General features: G+C 45.2%; 4 protein-coding genes across 6 annotated transcripts in view; 2 read left to right on the forward strand and 2 right to left on the reverse strand.

Annotated features, from left to right (window-relative positions):
- Positions 1-178: 178 nt before the first annotated feature.
- LOC118509840 (elongator complex protein 5) lies at positions 179-1354 on the reverse strand. The gene is made up of 3 exons (XM_036051032.1): positions 1125-1354; positions 492-1050; positions 179-426 (listed from the first exon to the last, which is right to left on the reverse strand). The coding sequence occupies exons 2-3, from the start codon at positions 923-925 to the stop codon at positions 330-332; spliced, it is 531 nt and encodes a 176-aa protein (XP_035906925.1). The 5' UTR covers positions 926-1050; positions 1125-1354; the 3' UTR covers positions 179-329.
- Positions 1355-1785: 431 nt separating this feature from the next.
- LOC118509841 (iron-sulfur cluster assembly scaffold protein IscU) lies at positions 1786-2514 on the forward strand. Its single transcript, XM_036051034.1, has one exon. It carries the CDS (start codon positions 1911-1913, stop codon positions 2355-2357), a length of 447 nt encoding a protein of 148 aa, XP_035906927.1. The 5' UTR covers positions 1786-1910; the 3' UTR covers positions 2358-2514.
- Positions 2515-3227: 713 nt separating this feature from the next.
- LOC118509838 (adenosine 3'-phospho 5'-phosphosulfate transporter 2) lies at positions 3228-4770 on the forward strand. Its single transcript, XM_036051030.1, has 2 exons — positions 3228-4412; positions 4483-4770. The coding sequence occupies exons 1-2, from the start codon at positions 3457-3459 to the stop codon at positions 4649-4651; spliced, it is 1125 nt and encodes a 374-aa protein (XP_035906923.1). The 5' UTR covers positions 3228-3456; the 3' UTR covers positions 4652-4770.
- Positions 4771-4931: 161 nt separating this feature from the next.
- LOC118509835 (tyrosine-protein kinase Src64B) overlaps positions 4932-20701 on the reverse strand; it is a 63407-nt gene continuing 47637 nt past the window's right edge. For all 3 annotated transcript variants that reach the window (XM_036051026.1, XM_036051027.1, XM_036051028.1), the window contains exons 3-6: positions 12586-14020; positions 11564-11777; positions 11236-11489; positions 4932-11159 (exon numbers count right to left, since the gene is read on the reverse strand). In XM_036051026.1, coding sequence (XP_035906919.1) covers positions 10237-11159; positions 11236-11489; positions 11564-11777; positions 12586-12808 — 1614 coding nt within the window. In that variant the 5' untranslated portion in view covers positions 12809-14020 and the 3' untranslated portion in view covers positions 4932-10236. The remainder of the gene's footprint in view (positions 11160-11235; positions 11490-11563; positions 11778-12585; positions 14021-20701) is intronic.

Here is a 20701-nt window from a genome sequence, read left to right on the forward strand (position 1 = left end):
CTTTTAAACCAGTCAATTGCTTTTACGGGCACCAGTTGTTGCAGCGGAAGGTGTACGTGTTCAGCCCAAACAGTCCAAACTGCCAATTTGAACGATGCGAACCCGAGCAGGAAGGCAGCTTGCTGGAGGGAGGGTAGGAATTGTTTCGGAAGAAATTCGGTATCTCGGTAGTTAGTAATTTTAGCCTGTCAAATTTAAATCGTCGCTGTTTGTAATGGACCCCTCCCCGCGCTATACAAAGCAAAATACTATCAAATTATCGCGTGAAATAAAGCATCGATTTACCAAAACAAACCTACTGTCCTATAGGCGTGTATTTTTGTGGACACTCATATCAATAGATCATCGTCGGGATCCTCCTCGTCCAGGTCATCTTCCGCATCGGGATGGTACAGGATTTTGCCTCCTTCCGGGAGCGTTTTGAAGCTGTAAAGGAAATAAACGATTTACATTAAAAGTTTAAGCTTCTGTATAGGAAAATGGGATCTTACAATTCAAACGGCAACGTAAGAGCGTTCTTAGCTGCCATCTCTTCATCCTTGAGGTCGATTTTGAAGGTACCAAGCGCGGCAGGATTCGGTGCAGGTGGATCGTCCGCTTCCTTCGATGCTGTGCCTTGTTTGGCCGCCGCGGAACGTTTCACCTCGACGATAAGGAACGAGTCTTTCGTTGGATCAAACTCGTAATATTTGTTGGTAACGGCACCAGTGTGTTTCTTCACCAGCAGGGACAAGTGTGTCGTATCCTCGAACGTGATCACACTATCAGCCATATGCTCGATGTAGGGCAAAAGAAACGTTTCCTGCAGCTTTTGCTCCACAATCCACACGAAAACGTGTTCGATGGTGGGAGTTTTTCTACAGCGTGCGATGTATTTGAATAGTTGCGCTGGTTCGAATCGTCGTTCTAGGCTGGAGATGATCATGAGCTGGAATTTAGTCGTCTCGTTGAGGTGGTGCACGAGCTCGGCAGAAGCGGCCGTATCTCCATACTGTTCCTTTAGCCAGGAAGCTATCACTGTGTCCGCGTTTGGTTCAAATCCAACTTTATCTAAAAGGAAAACCATTTGCGGATGTAAATGAATGGTATAGTACGATAAAGTGTGCTTTCTCCTTCATATCTACCGGCTATGACGATGATCTTCTGCTGAGGCAATGCCCTCGAACTAAGCAGTTCGGCTCGATTTAGAGTCTCAGGCGGTGTTGCTTCGTCGGGTAAATGATTCCGACATGATAGCGGTCCGTAATTTAATCCTAATTTCGTACCAAAAATGTAGCACTAAATCCCTCGGATAGGCACAGGCGGGCACACAGAATTCTGGTTCTTCTGTTTATTTCATCTCGTGGCGTTTGACAGCTATTTGTTTACAAACAAAGCTTATTGCAGCTGTTGAATGGAACGGAAATACAGCGAGAAAAGCGAAATTAAACAGGTTATTTTCTTATTAAAACTCTGATTTAGATTTCAATAAAAGTTTAAAGACCAGACGAGATAATGTGTTTGATCTTATTTGAAGATTTTAAATGTGCTGAACGTGCTGATTTTATCAGCGAACGTGACCAGATAACAGTATAATTCAAACATAAATTTACTATTCTTCCCCCTAAAACAGATATAACTATTATTAATGTTGAAATTTTACAAACAAGCACCATAACAACGATAAAGTCAGATTTAATATTCTATTTTCGCTAATTTCCTGCAAAAAAAACAGTCCAACTCTTCAGCCGCTCATTGTAAACGCAATCCAATCGATCAGCCGCCAAACACCTGATTTTTGTTATTGTCAATCACAACACCACAACGCAATTGTTTGTCGAAGTGTGCGATCGAGTTGCGGGACAGCTCCGTGAAAAATATACACCAATCTCGTTCCAAATTCGTTTGTGGGTCGGAAATTCATCATCATCATGTCTCTCCCGCGTAACATCAGCACGCTGTTGAAGGTTTCGCGTGCACGCAGCGTCCCGTGCGCTCTGTACCATCAGAACGTCCTGGAGCACTACGAAAACCCCCGGAACGTCGGTTCGCTTGATAAGAAGGACAAGAACGTCGGCACCGGCCTGGTCGGTGCTCCGGCCTGCGGTGATGTCATGAAGCTGCAGATCAAGGTGGACGAAAATGGCAAAATCGTCGACGCCAAGTTCAAGACGTTCGGGTGCGGTTCGGCCATCGCTTCGAGCTCGTTGGCCACCGAGTGGGTGAAGGGCAAAACGCTCGATCAGGCTGGTCAGCTGAAAAATACGGACATCGCCAAGGAACTGTCCCTGCCGCCGGTCAAGCTGCACTGCTCGATGCTGGCGGAAGATGCCATAAAGGCAGCGCTGGAGGATTACAACAAGAAGCAGAAGAAGTAAGGCGGGAGCGGGTCCATCATGCATTCGGCTCGAGTGTACGACGGAGGATGACGGTGGTTGTATGATAAGGAAATGCTATGTATTAGTTTGTATGTTTGGACTTTCTGTATGCTTAGTCAATAAACCTTCTATAATGCTGTTGAATAAGTAGCACAAATGGTGTAGTTTTTGTCCCTTAATACAAGCTTGCCGTGGGCAATGGCCAGCGGTGTAAACAAATCGGAGTCGTATACCGGTAGTTTTGCTAGTGTTTACGTAACGATAGTTAGCATGATACGCGGTTTTTCGTCGAGATGGGATGCATGATGATTGAGGATTAAATAAAGAATGATGAATAATGCAGAAAATGTTGTCAACTATTTCATAATATTGGTAAAGAGCGAAAGTTGCAACATTCTAAGGACAAAGTGTTAAAAAATCAATAAAAATAACAAATCTACCGATGAAAAAAGATAAAACATAGTTGAAGAGACACATCAGAATGCGAGAACAGTTGTTTTATGGACAAAAATATCTTTTTGTTTCGAATTCTGGTGCATGTTCTTGAGCGCACATTCCGCATGGCCATATCTCGGTGCAAGAATGCATTTTTTGTGCAGGGCTGCTCTGAACCCTTTACCGGGGGGGATCCTTTCAAGATTTTCAACGCCTTGATTATTTACTTTACAAAGAACCGGAAAATAAATCTAGGTAATAATGAACTAAGAGAACGTAAATTTGCCGATCGTTTAGTCTTAATCATGCACATTTACTATTAAAAACTAAAATTCCTGATTTCTTTTGCAATCCCACCGTGCGCCATTCCAAAGTGCTAAGGTTACTATAGATCCTTGCGCAAACGTCTACTAACCTTGCGTGAACTGTCAAATCCGGCTGTTCCGCGGTTTGTTTACGTTTTGCCCCACTGCTGGAATGCCCGCTAATCCACGCGTAAAGTCTATCGTAGCGTACTCGCAAACATGCAATAATTAAGTGTTTCTGCTCAAACATAAACGACATTCTCCAAAGATATCATATCAACGATGATTGTGTAAACGTAATTCGTATTTTAGTAGTAAGTAACAAAGTTACAAGCAGCCCTCGTCGCTCCTGCCATACGATGGCCGGTGCAAAGAGTGAGGTGATTTACCTCGGCGACAAGGACCTCAATCGGAACCGGAACAACCGCGACCAGTCACCGGAACGGCAGATTAAGATACTGTTTTTCGACCTCACCCACTACAACCGTACGACGCAGTTCCTGCTATGCTGTGCCGGCGTGTTTGCCCTCTACCTGGTGTACGGGTACATGCAGGAGCTAATCTTCACGCTGGATGGATTCCGACCGTACGGATGGTACTTAACGTTGGTCCAGTTCGCTTACTACACCGTGTTTGGGTACATCGAACGATCGCTCGAGCGAACAACCGTCCCGCGGTGTATCCCGCTAAAGACGTACGCACTGCTAGCGTTCCTTACGCTCGGCACGATGGGACTGTCCAACTCGAGCGTCGGGTACCTAAACTACCCTACACAGGTCATCTTCAAATGCTGCAAGCTGATACCGGTGCTCGTAGGAAGCGTGCTGATCCAGGGCAAAAAGCACGGTCCGATGGATTTCTTCGCCGCGTTTGCCATGTGCCTCGGGTTGGTCCTGTTTACGCTTGCGGACTCGAAGGTGCAGCCCGACTTTAACAGCTTCGGTGTGTTCCTCATCTCGATGGCACTGCTGTGCGACGCGGCGATCGGGAACGTGCAGGAGAAAGCGATGCGAGAACACCGGGCACCGAACAACGAGGTGGTGATCTTCTCGTACGGCATCGGGTTTGTGTATCTGGCTGTGATTATGCTGCTGTCCGGGCATCTCGTACAGGGGGTGGTGTTTTGTGCCCAGTATCCGATGAAAACGTACGGGTATGCGTTTCTGTTCAGCCTAACCGGGTATCTGGGTATACAGATTGTGCTGACGCTGGTGCGGACCTGCGGTGCACCGTTGGCGGCAACGGTTACGACGGCCCGGAAAGCGGTCACGATTGCATTATCGTTCGTGTTCTTCAGTAAACCGTTCACTATCGCGTAAGCAATCGAAGAAGGAGTTTTATTTTCGAAGAAAGGAAACATTAATTGAGTCCTTCTTCCTTTGCAGATATCTGTGGTCCGGACTGATCGTCGTATTCGGGATCTACCTGAACGTGTGCAGCAAACGCAGCAAGCTAACGTTTGCCGATTTGGGACGGATGGCCACCACCGTTTACCGGCGGATAGCACGTCTGCCGACGAAGGACGGTTCCAAAACGTCACTGCTGGAAGTGTGATTCTGCCCCGCGTTACGGAGCAATCTCTAAATAAGCTATCTACGAACGCTATTCCAAATGCATAGGGAAACAAATATATATAGTGACATGCGCTGCATGCATTCTTAATGGCATTTAAATAATTCGTTTCGGATTTCCTGAAAAAATTCAACATTTTTTATCTTAAATTTTTCATTTTCATTTCCACCGCCTTGTATTCTTTTCCGACACCCTTGACTGTCCATCCGGGTACGAATAACGTTGGCTCGTTCCGGCAAACCAAAAAAACCACACCAACATGTACAATACTGTCTGCAATGAAGCTTTCTGTCCTTTGTTTTCTGTTTCTGTGTGTGCAGCAGGATGCATTTTTCCATAGCAAAAAGATCAGGTTAACCGCTTCTCCTCTCAGTACATCGTACGGTACATCAGAACCACACTAACAGGATTGCATTTAAATTTCACCCATTAACGATCACGTGTATGGGGTGTTTTCAGCGAGGGAAGATTGTTATCTTGGGTCCATTTTTACAATGATTCATCTACCGCCTTCGATGATGGTTTGTCCCCATCGTACTAAGGACGAGCGCAAAGAGGATTGGTTGCTTTCATAGCGCATTTTTTTCATTAACGATCCTAACCACTAGATCCTTGTTCGATCTGCACGAGCACGTGGGTGAATCTTTCCACCATGTTTTTTTCTCATGTTAAAACAAATCAAAGTACATACTATGATATTTATACTGCTGCTACTGCATGGGGCATGGCGGAAATAGTGATAATGTGTATAAGACTGAGTGTAAAGTTTTTTTTTCTTCTTCTGGTGTGTGTAGTAGCGTGTAATGTTTTTGTGGCTTCGTAAGACCACTCCGTCGCTTTTATGGATGATGTTCTGTGGCTTTTTTGTTTCGTTTTCTGTAAGTTTTCTTATTTCCTTTAGCTAGGGTTTCCCCTTGTTGTTGTATAAAATGCTTCTCCCCTTAACGGCTGCCCTTTTCGTTTAATAATTTATTTTAGTAAAAAACTTTCTTCATCCTCCTTTCCTGTTTTTTTTTTTTGTTCTATTAGTATAATTATAATATACTACAAGTTTTGTTGTTATTGGTTTAGTTTTCGATTTCGCTTATTGGTTTTGGTTAGTTGTGTTTGATAACACACACACACACTTGTTTCAGGTTTTGAATGTCCTTCCTCCAAACACGTCTTTCGCCTGTAAAAACGCACGCATTAGAAGTAGTTACTAATGGTTTGCAGTAAGTGTACCACTAGGGCTTTCAACCGTTTGCTTTCCGTTCCGTGAGAAAATTCGGGTAAAAGTAGCTAAAGGTGTGTATGTGTGGGTGTATTGTATGTGATAAGGATAATGGGTTTTACTTTTTAATCGCTCGAAACATTATTCCTCCCGTGCTGATCGGCGTAAAGACAGGTATCACTCAAGTGTGGCTGTTTGCGGATTTTGTTAGCTAGTTAGCTTGGCTGGTTTAGTTGATTGGAAACACGTGTTTTCATTATGAAATACCATTTGTTTTCTAAAACCAGTGTTCTGATGTTGTTGGTCGGAATAGTTTGATTTGTTGTTGTTACCTATTTATATGTAGTATTATAAGGTTTTGTGGAAAGTGCAGTTTTTGAGTGTGTGTGTGAGTGGGCGTGTATTTCTGTATGGGAATTTTTTTTAGTGGATTATAGAGTTTAAGCTGCTCATTAAAAAAATCGATTTAACAAATAATCCTCACGTGTGAATGTGTCTTTAGCTGCTGCACAGAAAGCACAAGTCCTTCACAATCTATCGACCATTTCTTTTAAAAAGCCACTAACAATTTCTCAATAAAATGCTTCCACCAGTTCACTGACAGAATCAGGCGCGTTTCTACCGACAGAAAGGTAGCAAAAATCCTTCAAAGTGGACACACACCCCGTTTAAGCAGCGATCATGATCGTACAAACGTCATCATACAAATTTGCCTGATCGATTTTCTTGTATAGATCACCAACAACCTCCCGATTAGTGATGTGCAAACTGAGGCAGAATGAGTGGATGACTTAATTCTTAGCAATGAATAAGATGTTTTCAATCACCACGAAGAGTTCTTTCAACTCACTTGTGATTTAATTCTCCGCGACGACTAACCTCTCACTGCGTTCTAACTCACTCTCTCATTATGAATTAAATCATAACACGATGACAAAATGATTTCAGTAAAAACAATTTGTGATCAATGAGAAGTGAGTTAAAACGAATTAAGTGAGTTAAAACGTACTAGGTGAGTGGCTAATCCTCACGCAGAGTTTCATCATTCCTTCTCGAGATATAACTTTAAAGAGTGAGTATAAAATTTAACTCACTACTCCAGCTCATTCACCTTACTGAGTGATTATTTCCAACACCACTCCCAATCGACCGAGCAGGAGAAATGGGAGGGAAAAAGGCTTCCGAGCACAGTACGACGACGGATCGTACGGACTATGGGATGTGCTGTGCCGTGATGATGATGACGAAGATGTCCGCTGATTGATGGTACTGATTTGGCCATTTTGTATGTGTTTTATGTTTTGTTTTTATTTTCGTTTTCACCATTTTGCCTCCCGCTTCCGATGTTGTGGTTTTTTTTTCTTCTGCCTCTACACAATTCGTACGATTCCGCCTTTCTTCCTGTGTTCGATACTTTATAGTTACGTGCACCTGCTCCATGATGATCATCATCCACCCACGACGATTACGCTTATATGCTCGAATATATCTAATTTAATTTAGAGTTTACTTTATGCTTTACTTACGCGTGTACCATATGTTTAATGTCTCTCGCTCTCTCTCTCTCTCTCTCCCTCGCTCTATCTCTCTTTCGTTCTTTCTAGCGCTCGTATATGGATGTGTCCTTCTTCTTTACTTTCCTTATTCTGTTCCGGTATTATGAGCAGCAGCGACAGAGCTGGCTTTTAGTAGAGGGTTTAGGTTTTTAGCGGCGTATCTCTCCACAGTTTACTGATAAAATTCTTCGCATCCCATACTGACGGGGGACCGAAGCCCTGGAGCCTCTTGTGTGTGTGTGTATGTGAATTGTTTAGTCGTGTAGTGTTTTATGCTTTTTTTTTTTGGATGGGTCATGATCGAAACCTGTCGAAATGCACATGTTCATTATTGTTTCCGGTTCGGTTAATATGCGTTCGGTTTGTATATTAGCTTCGAGGAAATACCACTGCTACCATCCATCCCATCCTCGCTCTAATTTTTGCAATCGCTTCTCTACTTAATAATGCACACTCCACTACTCACAACACTACTCACAACAACAACAGCAAAAAAAGTTTGGTGAAAAAAAATACGATCGTATCAAAAAACCCAATCGACTGTAAGTTAAGGTGAGAGATAGTAGGGAAAAGTGTTGTAGGAATTTTGTGAATAGTAGTTACCGTAGTGGTGCTCTTTTTCCCCTCCCTTTCTCTATGGCAGTTTGAAGACACATTTGATTCAAAAACGATTGTTGTGCGCCATCCACTACTCGCTAAAAACGGTCAACTTCACACACAATACGCTTCTTCTGTTGTAGTAGATTTAAAAAAAAACCTCTCAGGACTGGAAATATAAAAGACAGCAGTGTGGTATCACACCTCGCGCAGCAGGGACTAGAGATTTGCCTTTCGGGTCGTTACAGCTTCGTTGCGCATGAGACATTTACGACACAGCGGGGAAAAAAGAAAATTGTAATGGAATTTATGTCTTTTCGTTCTTTGTGCAATACCATTAGTTTGCTAATTTGCTGTTCCGGTCCGTACGTCCTTCCGTAATCACTCCTAAAACAACAGAATCTTAAACCAAAAAACTACCACAACACATACACGCACAAACTTCCACGATTGTTCCTTTGTAGTGAACACATATACACCGCGTCGTCCTATGATTATCCGCTTCATGTATGGTTTGTGTTCTAAGCATGTTTTTGAATGGATTTTTTGTTTGTTTTTACTTGTACGATGCAACAAGTTGCTTGGCCATTTTTTTTAGTTTTTTTTTCGAGCGAATATTTTTATGGTTGCTTCTATGTCCTTTTATAGTCACGGATTTTACACATAGTGTCAAGAGAGGACAGAAGATACAAAAATAAAAACAAGGAAGGAAAACAAATATAGAAAGAGAGAGAGACAGGGACACACACACAGAAAAACTATCGAATACTAATTTACATAAACATACGCAACTACTGCTACCCACACCCCAGGAGACGAACGATCAATCGATCCCAGATGATCGAGTGATCGTGGCATGATGGATATCTCTCACCCGTTTGGTCACATCCGTTTTTTTTGTTTTAAATAAATCTCAAAACCTACACTTTTACACAAGTTTAGAATAAGAAGAATAACATTTGAACTTTGGTTTTTTTTTCTTGCCTACTTGCTCTCCGTTTTTAATCCAGTCCACCGTGTCCTGTCTTGGCTGGTTCTCGCCGCCACAATCTTATCCGCAACACGTCACATGTGTGTGTGTGTGTCTGATGATGTGTACCTATTGGTTGGACGGGGCAGAGAGGCTGAACCATGTGCGGTAGCAGTACTAGTAGTAGTAGTAGTTGGGGGAGAGTAGAAATGGAGCAGCAAAACCCTGGGACGAAATACACGTCTCCTTGCTAGTTTCTAAAGTTCTAACCGATCCTCGGTTATATTAGTTTCTCCGTTTCGTTCTGCAAACTCATCGTCTTTTAGCAGCTGCTGTTCGGGGTTGCTTCTTGCCCCGAAATTTTCCTTTAATTACTACTACTGTGTGTATGTGTGTGTTTTCTTACCTTCTTAAGCATTATACGTTTAAAACTAGTAACGGTCAGGAAAAGCCTGGTGGTGTACCGCCATGTACTACCTTCGCTCCTGTTGTGATTCTCCGCTTGTTATGCATTCGCAACGCACGTGCGCACCAGTTTCCTGTGTGGATGACGACCGCTGTTCGCTGTTCGCTCTACTTTTTCTGCAATTTGCGGAAAGGTAAAATAAGTCTCATATGTCCGTGGCTCTGCCTGCCCTTTACACCAGCTAAGCTACGACACCGAGCGTCATTCGTCTTTCATTGTCATGCGTGGGGTGGTGATTGTTTTCTTCTGTTGCTCTAAAATACCTTACATATGTGCTGGAAACATTTGTCACACCTAAGGGACTCTCGGTAAATGCGCACACTTCTTGCTCGTAAATAGAGAGAGAAGAAGAGAGAGAGGCACAGTGCCTATTGCACAAGCTCATCACCATCAATCACACCCGGCACGGTAGTTGGCAACTGGAGCTGGCAACTGATATTCGGTGTTCGGCTTCTTCGTTATCGCTAGTGGCAATGAGGGTTAAAAATGTGTGTCTAACAAAATTATGCTCTGCAGCATCTAACTAATTAGATGCAATTGTGCGTGCGCCGCTTCCATTTTCGAGTACGTATCCTCAAGGGGAAGATACTGAAGGGTACCAGGCAAAACAAGCGGAAACTGGTACGTGCGTGCGCGAGGCTCACGAAGAGACCAGGAAACCGGGTACGAAAAAATGTTTTTTTTTTCTTATGCCGCACGCGGATGCACGTGCCTGATGCGCGTTCTTATGATTTCCCTAAAACCCTAACACACAAACACACATGCTTAATCCTGCACCTCTCGGTACGGCACCTCCGAGGTGATGGTAAAGTTCTGGAAATAGTGGTTCAAAAACTCGAACGTGGGCCGCTTGTCCGGTATCGCGTCCCAGCACTTCAGCATCAGGCTGTAGATGTCGTCCGGCAGGTGGTGCGCCGTCGGTTTGGGCATCCGGTAACCGCGCTCGATCTGCTCGATCACCTCGCGGCTGTGCATGCCCGGGTACGGCACCTGCCCGTACGTGAACAGCTCCATCAGCAGTATACCGTACGACCAGACGTCCGACTTGATCGAGAACTTGCCGTACACGATCGCTTCCGGTGCGGTCCACTTGACCGGGAACCGGGAGCCCTGCTTCGGGCAGTACTCGTCGTCCGCTATCACGCGTGCCAGCCCGAAATCACAGATCTTTGCCACGTTGTTCTCGCCGATCAGCACGTTCCGGGCGGCAAGATCCCGATGGATCAGCTGCTTCAGCTCGAGATACTCCATCCCGGACGCAACCTGGGCCGCGATGTAGATCAGATCCTCGAACTGCAGGAACTGACCGTCGCCGGTGCGCAGAAAGTCGAGCAGGCTGCCCTTGGACATGTACTCCTGCACGATGTAGATCGGTTCCTCTTTGGAGCAGACGGCGTACAGCGCTACCAGCCGGCTGTGGCGGAACTTCTTCATGATGGCCGCCTCCTGCAGGAACGCTTGCGTGGACATGGTACCTTCGCGGAGCGTTTTCACCGCCACCTCGATGTTGTTTCGCCATTTGCCGTAGTACACCTCGCCGAAGTTGCCGTGGCCGAGCTTGCGGATTAGCTGTATCTCGTTGCGATTGATTTCCCACTTGTCGCGCAGTTCCGGCCCAAGGTCCCACACCTGTGGCTGTGGCTTTGGACAGGGACTAGACAGTACGTGGCACAGTCCGAGAGCATTCTCTGCAAGAGTAGAAGGTTTTAGTGACGGAATCCTAGTGTTGGAAAAACGGACGTTCGCCGCCCTAGCCACACTCACTTGAATAGGCCATCACCAGTGCCGGGAGCGATGGGAACGTTTGATTCGTTGCAATATAGTAGCCTCCATTATCCAGTGGTTTGATCTTGTAGTGCTTTACGTGATAGCCTCGACTTTCCTCCCAATCTTTGACCGACAGCGAGAACCCGTTCGGATTGTGCTCGGACGGTCGCACCAGGAAGGTACCGCGCGGGTTTTCATTCGCAAGCAGCAGCTTGTCCGCCTCTTTCCGCGAAACATTTTCAAAGAACCAGCTAAAATGGGGAAGCATAGTTATTAGTCCATCTGGGAAGTCTGGCGAAGGACATGGCGAAGATGCTGCACATACTCTTCACTGTTGACACTGCGATCTTCGGCGACAAAGTTCCATGGAATGAGACCCTCCTGGCGGGTCTTTAGATGTACCACACGCCACCAGTCTGATTCCGTATCGTCCAGCACCTCCATCCGGTCGCCCTTGACGAAGCTGACATCCGTTTCCTCGCGGGCATTGTAGTTGTACAGTGCGACCACTATCCTTCTCGTGTTGTGACCGGGTAGAACTAGAGAGAAATGGACATCACATTAAGACAGGCATAATCTCGGGTTTATATTTATTTTTCCAGAATTCGTTCAACCTCAGGGAGGAGATACATTGTCTACACAAACACACAATGTACTAATGTTGTTTTGCGCTGCCACTAATAATGAGCTTTCATTATGGCTTGGTACGCACGCAGTAATATCGCATCCAGCCATAGCCAGCATCTGCCTTTAGCTGACCTCTGGAGGTGGTGTATCAAGAACAGAAGTGAGCGATAAGCGTGCTTGTAGTGCTGATCCGTAGCTACCCGCGATTCGGTCCGTAAACACAGCTGATGTAATCAACAGCACGCACACAATCCACAATGGCTCGCACGACTTGCTACACTTCTTGGCAAGACGTTATAGACAGGTCCGTAAAGACCACACAATAGATAAGGACCGTTCGACTTTGATGCACAAACGGGGCACGGATTGTGGCGAGAAGATGGGAGGATGGATCAGACATTTAACGCTCTGGAAATTCCACTTCAAAATAGTGAGGCAAAACATAGGACCAAGGTTTGCTCGGTCGTCACTGTCTAAAGCCGCGTGCGGTTATTGAAAGACGGAAGCTAAGCTAATCAGTCAATCGCGACACTCTACCCAACAATCGAAGCTTAACACAGGAAGCTTCATTAGGGCTGCTAATGAGTGTGGTCAGAGATCCGATATTTTGATATGCAGCAATTTTCAGAATTCACATCCAAAATTTCGAGTTTTACGAAACGAGCTCTCCAATGTTTTATAGCCGGCTCTAGAGGAACTGTTTGCATAAAAAATACTTACGTGGTGTCGTTCGTGGTCGGATGATGTCTACGCCACCCTTCGGGTGTTTTATAAGCTGTCCCCGGTTCGGATCGGGTGTGTACCGGGAATCGATCGAACCGCCATTGTTGTGCTTCGGTCCGGAAAGGTTTGAGTTAAAGCTGCTATCACCCTTCTTGTAGCCGCCGGGATAGGTAAGCGCCAGTTCCTGATCCTGTCGTTTGCTGCAACATTTATTGCCCATCGTTGTTGGTTTTGAAGTGCAGGGAACGAAGAAAACGGCCGAGAACCAGAGAAACAATCTAATACACGCAACTGCTGCTGCTGCTACTCGTCGTTCTCCTGTTTGTCCTTATCGGATAAACCTTCGCACACACGCAAGGTACTGCAAAGGAGACACTAATCTTCCAGCCTTTGGCCCTATCAGCTATCGACGATTCTTTGTGCTGCTGCTGGTGGAGCTGCTGCTGCTGCTTTGGATGATGCTACTGGTGTTGCTTGATTTCACGTCCGGCTATCGGATCGTGACCACGGGCAGCCCGGTATTGGTGCGAATTGTGCTAAACCCAGTGGCGACAGTGGACAGGATGAGGATGGCGTGGGCAGCGAGCTGACCGAAAATGACGATGACAACAACCGTGCGATGCTCGTTGAAGGAATCCTCATTTGGGGAGATAATCAAACCGGCACTGCGCTTGGGAGGTCAGTTAAAAGTGGAGTTTTGCAGCTTTTTTGTGTTGTCGGTGCTGCTGCTTCCTCCGAGAGCTAATGAATGGGTTCTAATTGCTTCGAGCCCGAGAGTACTGAGACGGTGGTGACAACTACTTTTTCTGTGTGTGTGTCTCCTCGTTAAGAGCCTCGCTTCTTCACATGATACAACAGTTCCTCGACTAGATCACTCTGTCAGACGTGCAGGGCAGCAGTGATAGTAGTAATCCTGGTGGTGCTGGTCGGTAACTTTTTTCATTAGCCAACCTTACAAACGCTAAACTTTGAACAAGCAACAACATTTGCTGCCTTCAGGCTAGAGCGCGCTCTCTCTCTCTCTCTGTTCTTTGCTGGCCGTGGGGAATGTTTTGCTACACGCTTTGCTACGGTCGCTGTGTGTCGGTTAAACACGCCGGAACAGCAATGAATGTCCTTCTCGTCATGCAGCTAGTTCGCTGCAGCTTCCTTTCCTGCTTTCGATGGTGCAAACTTTCCTACACGAGCGGAAGAATTCCCTCGGGAAACTTTGTGCTACAACTATGCAAATCGACGAACGACAAATTGCAACGATTCTTGGACGTCGTCGTGGATGCTGCTGCTCGTTTCGGTTCCGCGACCAGTGCCGCAATCATAGTGTTCCGGGTGGAAAGTTTTGCTGGGGGCACACGGTTCGCCCTAGAACTTTTGGGATGAGCGAGTACGGTCACTGGCGAAGGACAGCCACCAATTGGCGATGCTGGAGGATTGTCTATAGAGAAGGAGAGAGAGAGAAAAAAGAGAGCAAACATCACATTTTAGTATAACATTTTGGGATAGTTTGAAAGAAAATTCGTTTGAAAAATTCTTCCCGCTCATTATACATTAAATCATATTCTTTCTTATATAATCCAATATCGTTTAAATGGTATAGACAACGCATTGTAGCTAGAGAGCTCATCACACACCAGCATTCGCGACACCCATCCAATAAAAATGGTAATGCCGTCGGCGGCCGAAACGCCCCCTTCGAAATAAAGTCACGTCTGTATGAAGCCGGCTATCCCAAACATGAATATTTGCGATCGTGGAGACCCTCTGCTGATCGGTGGTGTACAGACACGAAAGTACCAGCGTGCTACGCAGTGACGCGTGCGAAGATATCACGCATCGAGGCTGCAAAATAGCGTGGCTGTTCTTGCACCATAATGTAGCTATTACTTGTGTCTCACGCACATGGACCTTAGTTTCAACGTGCGTCGAACAAAACCGCAAAAAAAACCGCCAAACGGCACCCACAAGCGATACAAACAAACCAGAGTCTGCTACAAAATTCCGTTGTGGAGTATATTAGAAACGGTACACGGACCTCACAAACCAAAACCAGAACATTCCCAGGGTGTTTAAGCATCTAAACAAAGGCGAACCGTGCTTTTAGTCTATAACCGACCCCGTGCGGGATTTAAAACACACACACAATGTTTTGTGGTTGGCTAGAAAATGGAAGCGGCTCGGAGAATATGCGAATCTAGAATGGCGGTGAATGAACGTAGAAGGGCACAACCTATCTCAAAATAGACCGGGAAGAGATAATTCAAACAAATGTCCTACAACGTTCCAACCCCAACACAACTGAGAGATCATGAATGAAGCAAAGGACATCAAAAACATTGGAGCGCCACCCTAAACGTTCAGCGTGCGCTTTAACCTTCACACAACGCACACAAGCCATATGGTTTTTAATGGTTTCAGTCCCCGAGCGAGGAGGGATTTCCTCGTTGACTGCAGTCTGCTCACAACGTGCAGCACATCTTGCCTCGCATCGTCTGCTGCATTTCTTGTCATTCGATCCGTTTACTGCAGCAACGATGAAGGCCGATTAGGAGATCTCCTCAAACGCCGGGAGGTACCACACATGTGCGTGCATACGGGCGGAGAAATCTTTTCCACTTTCCTCTGGCTGCATACCCAGCGGAGGACACCGACATTAGAGTGCGCAGTACTGCGGCAACCGACCGGCTCTGGCTGCAGGGGTCGGACACACATTTATGCAGTTTAATTATTGATAAATCCAGCAAACAGCACAGTTTCTCTCTTGATGCTATCTTCTCCATGCTGTTATGGGCCGTAAAATGCTCCCTCGTGCTTTGGAAATCGCGGTTTGTGGGGAGGACACATACATTTTTAATCGTACCCTCCTTCGCATAGTAACTTCCAGTGAGTTTGTATTTACGGAAATGGAAGAGCAAAATAATTTGTAGCACGTTTAAAAATTTTATGCGATAAATGCGAGTGGAAGTCGCAAAAAAAAATGGAGAATTTGATTTGTTGAACCTAATCGTACTCGTGTACCTGGGCGAAACACTTTTACCCCACCAGGAGTCCTTGAACAACGTCTTAATGATCGTCGTAGTGCCCCCCTGCGGACCTGCTGTGCTGTGGTGTGCTCCAATTACGAAACTCCTTACGGGTATATCCTCAGCTTTTAAAGGTACCTCTTCCTACTTCCTTGGAGAAAATTGCAAGCAAACAATCTCCAATGTCACCCATTTGCGTGTCAGGTCCCCTCCCCCCCATCCGAATGCTTTCGGTGGAACGGAATAAAAAAAAGAGCGATACCTTACCAGCGAAATGACACGCTCCATTACTCGTCATAATTGAATGAGAGCAAATTTCAAGTACCGCTGCAGTATGATGATTCCTTCCGATGACTGTAAGCTGGGGAACTTATCTTTGGTGGAGCAGGACCCGGATGTCTTGCCAAAGTGGGGTAGTAGTTGGAGGTCCATGCCATTTCCGCAGGGCGCGAATAGAATATTCAGCCACGCGTAAATACACGTATATTTTACATTCGACCAGTAAAAGTTAATTATTAAATTATACTTTCACGCGGCAGGCACTGCATGCTGCAGACTCTAGAGATTGTGCCTTTTGGACATCTTTGCAATATGACATAGTGTACAAGCGGAGTCCTGAGGCCGGCCTGACGCTTGTTAATTTGGATGATTTCGTTTCGTTGCTGTACGCACTGCTGGCGGCGAAAGCGCAATCGAAATGGAAGAATATGCTAATGCAGGAAGAAGCATAAACGAGATAAATTGCTTAATATCGCTGGCGATACTAATAGACCTCATTAGGCTCTATTAAGGTCCCGGTGGAAAGTGATTGCAAAAAAAAAATGGACATGAAGTTTTATCAAACGAATTCCTTCACTTATTGATGATTTTAATTTTTTTTTGCGCCATGTTAGTTTGCAGATGGTTTGAATAAGTACATCATGAGGTCCTTCTGCATTTATACGGTATTCTCTGATATAGACAGCTTCAAAGCATAATACAAAGAAAACTCCGAATATAATCCTCAAAATAATGCTCGAGATAATTTCTTAAATCCTAGGGATAGAAAGCTTTTCGTGGGCTTCTTGTCCGGAAGATAGCCATATTCGTTCACGAGAAACATAGATAATAAATTGCAGGATTCAGCTGAATTTACCGGCGAATGGAATGGAGTGGAAAGCTTGATGAGCTTTTGCAACAGCCATAAAATACACATCAATCATCCCTGCAAAGGGAATTGACTGTAAACTGCACTCTCATCACAGGAAAATGCGAACCTACCGCCGAGTGAAAAGCGATATTTCAATGTCAAATCAAACGATTTTGCTTTCAATTTTGCAAACCAATGCTGCTGCAAAAGAAATGTACCAGTCAGGCCCAGATATCCTTCGGAATGGTAGTTCTCTTTTGCAATGCAACAATGTAGACTTCTGCGCTAAAAGCTCGGCCAGACACAGCCTCGATTCTTCAAAGTGATGAAAGACACACGGAGCCGGATATCGACAAATTGTGTAAACGGAAACGATTGAAGTGTTCCGGTATGCGGAGGGAGGGGGGGGGGGGAGTGTGCGTGTAAGACCGGTCCCCAACATTCCGAGAACTTGTTTGTGTTGATTCCGGTACGTTTAGGATTTATTGGTCTAACTATTCTTGGCAACGGCAATAAACAAACTGTTGGGGTGGCCAGCCTTTCGCTCAAAGGCAACAGGTCCAATCGACTAAACCGTCCCAGACAAGCGACTCCAGACCAACCCGAGACAACAGCCCAGAGAGAAATTGACACACCGTACAACTCACCCCCAATTGTCAACCGCCCACCCCCATTCGATAGGATTATGACACCATCGACGATGGAATCAACAAACAAACTTCCAATTAGAAGCAAAAAAAAAAACCCTCCCGAAGCAAAAGGTGTGAGGAATGACAAGGTGATTATAAATATTTTCCCTCATTAAGTTCTGCAACCTGTACGTGTGCATACACAAACATAAGCGCGTCCAAAGGATACTATCCTTGCCCCGGGTGTCGTTTGTTTTGGGGCGGAAGTAAGCAGGGAGAAGAAAAAAAAAACAGAAGAGACAGCTCCAAACTTCACCCAACCCCTCCGCACTAATTATCGGTGTGTCAATATCGAAGTTGTGGCGACTCTGGTGGTTGCCGGCAAGCTTGACAAACACACACTGACGCAACAGATGGCGGAAATTGCACACCAGGACGTAATCATCCCGCCCTGTTGCCCTCTAGCCTTCTGGCGGGGCACGCTTCCTTTCGAGCTCAAGAATTTACAGGATATTGAACATGGCGACGGACGGATGGACCTCGCGATAACGGCACTAGTGACTGACTGACTGGAAGGTAGTGGTGGTGGTTGGCTTCGTTTTGGTGCACGCGTTTCAGATAAAATCGCATGAATGATTGAATATTTTAAGCGGATTAGGTGGCTCTAGATGGAAGCAGAACGATGAATGAAGCGGATTATCCTAGAGCCTTGCACTCCACACGCCCCGCCGTTAGCGTCTTTTGACGGTGGTGAACGTTATTATTTTCTAAAAACCATAAAAAGGAGGAGGATTATGTTTTCCGTGTGCGTTTGTTTGTTTGTTTTTTTGCGAATCGCTATGCATATTGTATCGGATTTATATACTTGAAAGCGCACGAGGAATTTCGATCGATTGCAAACAGCCATCATTAAGAAAACAGAAATAAATGAATGTTCGAGGTAACGGATGTAGATATCGGATGTGGTATACAGTTGCGAGCTTCCCCATTAGTAGATATGGATTTTTCGGCTGAAGTCAGGTGAAACTCTGATGGGTAGACGAAGCAACTTTGACGTGCCAGATATGGATCTACACTGTCTTATTAAGTTGGTAAAATGGTGCGTTCATAACATTTCAGGAAGATTACTTTAAAGATCGATATCTGGAAAAGAATCCTTCGAACTTTGTTTAAGATATAGACGACAACTTACTATCCAGCTTCAGGTAAAATCAAGCAACGGAAAGCCAAAAAATGGTAGCCCAAGACCTCTCGAGGGTTTAGCGCCAAAGGAGAAGAAGAAGATCCCTCCAAAATTAAATGAAGTAATGAAACCTAAAATATATCTACACAGCTGAAGTTTGAAGGTAGTTAAAGTTGTATACAATATTGGACGAGAAGCTTAATTTTTTTCGATTCTAACCTCAAAACCCTGCCACCTGTTCAGGAGTACTCCACAGACAAAATTTAACCCATGATCCTACATGTATGAAATAGAAACTCTATTCCTTTTGTGATGCAGATACCATCATTGTGCCTTTCGAATATATTTTCTCGCATGTACCACCCACACGTTCCATCGTTTATCAATTCCGATCGTGTGGTGTGGCTTTGGGGGGGGGGCATTTAAAATATTCCTCCTCATCTAAATGAGACATCCGAGATGGAAGGTAATTGCGGCGGTACCAGAAATCTGGCGACGAAAATGTATGACAGATGCAAGAAAAATGATCATCTATCTGTGTTAAGAATCCTGGCACCATCATCATTCTCATCCTCATCATCAAGGTATGTGGGATATTGTCTGGAATACTGATTCTCGTCTTATTATTATTTTTTCTCTTTTTTGGTTGGTTTCATACTCATTGCCATTTTTAATGGTCCTTTCGCCAGACGCGATGGTAATTTGTCAAACGTATCGTCCCCCGCCACACAAACACCTTCATCCTTCCGGCATCCCCCCCCCCCATAACTACACACACGTTTGGCAGGGGTGTGAAGGTTCGGTTGCGGGATAGTATGTATCGATATCATTCAGAACCGTCTGCCACACACCGAGCCCTTGTCTGACTGTGGGGTGGCATGGTGGCACAGTCAGTAATCGTCACCAGCGTGATTGTTACTCGCTATCCACCCCGAAAAAAAGAGGCGAAAAGAAAATGGTACGATGGCAAATAAATAAACATATTCCCACCGTTCGTTATCGATCGATCGAAATTGCGAGAGACACCACCACCTTCACCGGGGCTGGGGGGGATGAGGTATGTTGAATAGCGGACAGTCGTCACCGTACGGCCTGCTGGCCAACAGCCCCAACGCGAACATGGGCCGCAAAATGCGGTGACAAATAGTAATATTTCATTTCCCAACTTCCATCCATCCATCTATCCATTATTGCGGTACGGGAAGTGAGTTCTGTCGATGTTTTTTTCTTCTTCCTTTGCTATTATGCGCACTGCCGCCGACTTCTAATCGTTGTTTTTCCGACAACGCGCTCCGGTGGAACGGAACTAACCGGTCATTAGCGCACACAGGTACTGGTCATCATAATGCCGTGTTTGACGATTGCATTGCACAATGCCCGCCGGAATGTCACACAGAACCTTTTTTTTAATGCACCAAAATTGTTAAATCCATCACACACGAGATGTAACGTGACTGATAGTGGCAATACCATTCGACACGGATGCCGGTGTCAAAGTAATAAAGTAGGTTACATGTTGGTGGAAATATTGGAAAAAAGAGCGATAAAAATAAACACCAAAAAAACCCCATGAACGCTAATAGATACTTGAGCACACCTGGCCCAGTAGGACCAGTAGGACAGCCAAACAGTCGAAAGTCCTTCTAGCTGGAGGTGTTCTCTGCTCAATCGGTTCTCCACAAAGCGTTGACTGCAGAGGTGGCATTTTTTCCAGCTTTTGTAATGTCACGTTCACACTTTCACATCACAGCGTGGCGGCAACAACTACATAAATGGGGTGAACAAAACAACAGCGTCCACCTTCACCTCGTGCGAGTCCGCTTGTCCGATTCTGGTGTGACTCTGGGGACGCGACTACCCACCAAGGGAGCATAAAGTTCAAGGTTGTAGTTATCCACCGAACCTGTGTGCCAGCGGTAAGTTGTACGACAAGCAGATAAGGCCTTATTTAGTGAGCAGAAGAACAAAGAGGAGCGGAATGATGTTGGATGTCATGGATGAACGGCGTCCTATATTATTAATTACTATTTTTTCCTGACATTAATTGGCAACGTGCATATCAACATTTTATAGAAATTCTTCCACCTTATTTAAGCAACTTCAACTGAAATAATAGAGCCCGTAGCAAGAGGGAGAAAAATCAAGGCTCTGATAA

The sequence above is a fragment of the Anopheles stephensi genome, chromosome 3 (assembly GCF_013141755.1).
Source record: "Anopheles stephensi strain Indian chromosome 3, UCI_ANSTEP_V1.0, whole genome shotgun sequence".
In the NCBI taxonomy this organism is placed as follows: Eukaryota; Metazoa; Arthropoda; class Insecta; order Diptera; family Culicidae; genus Anopheles; species Anopheles stephensi.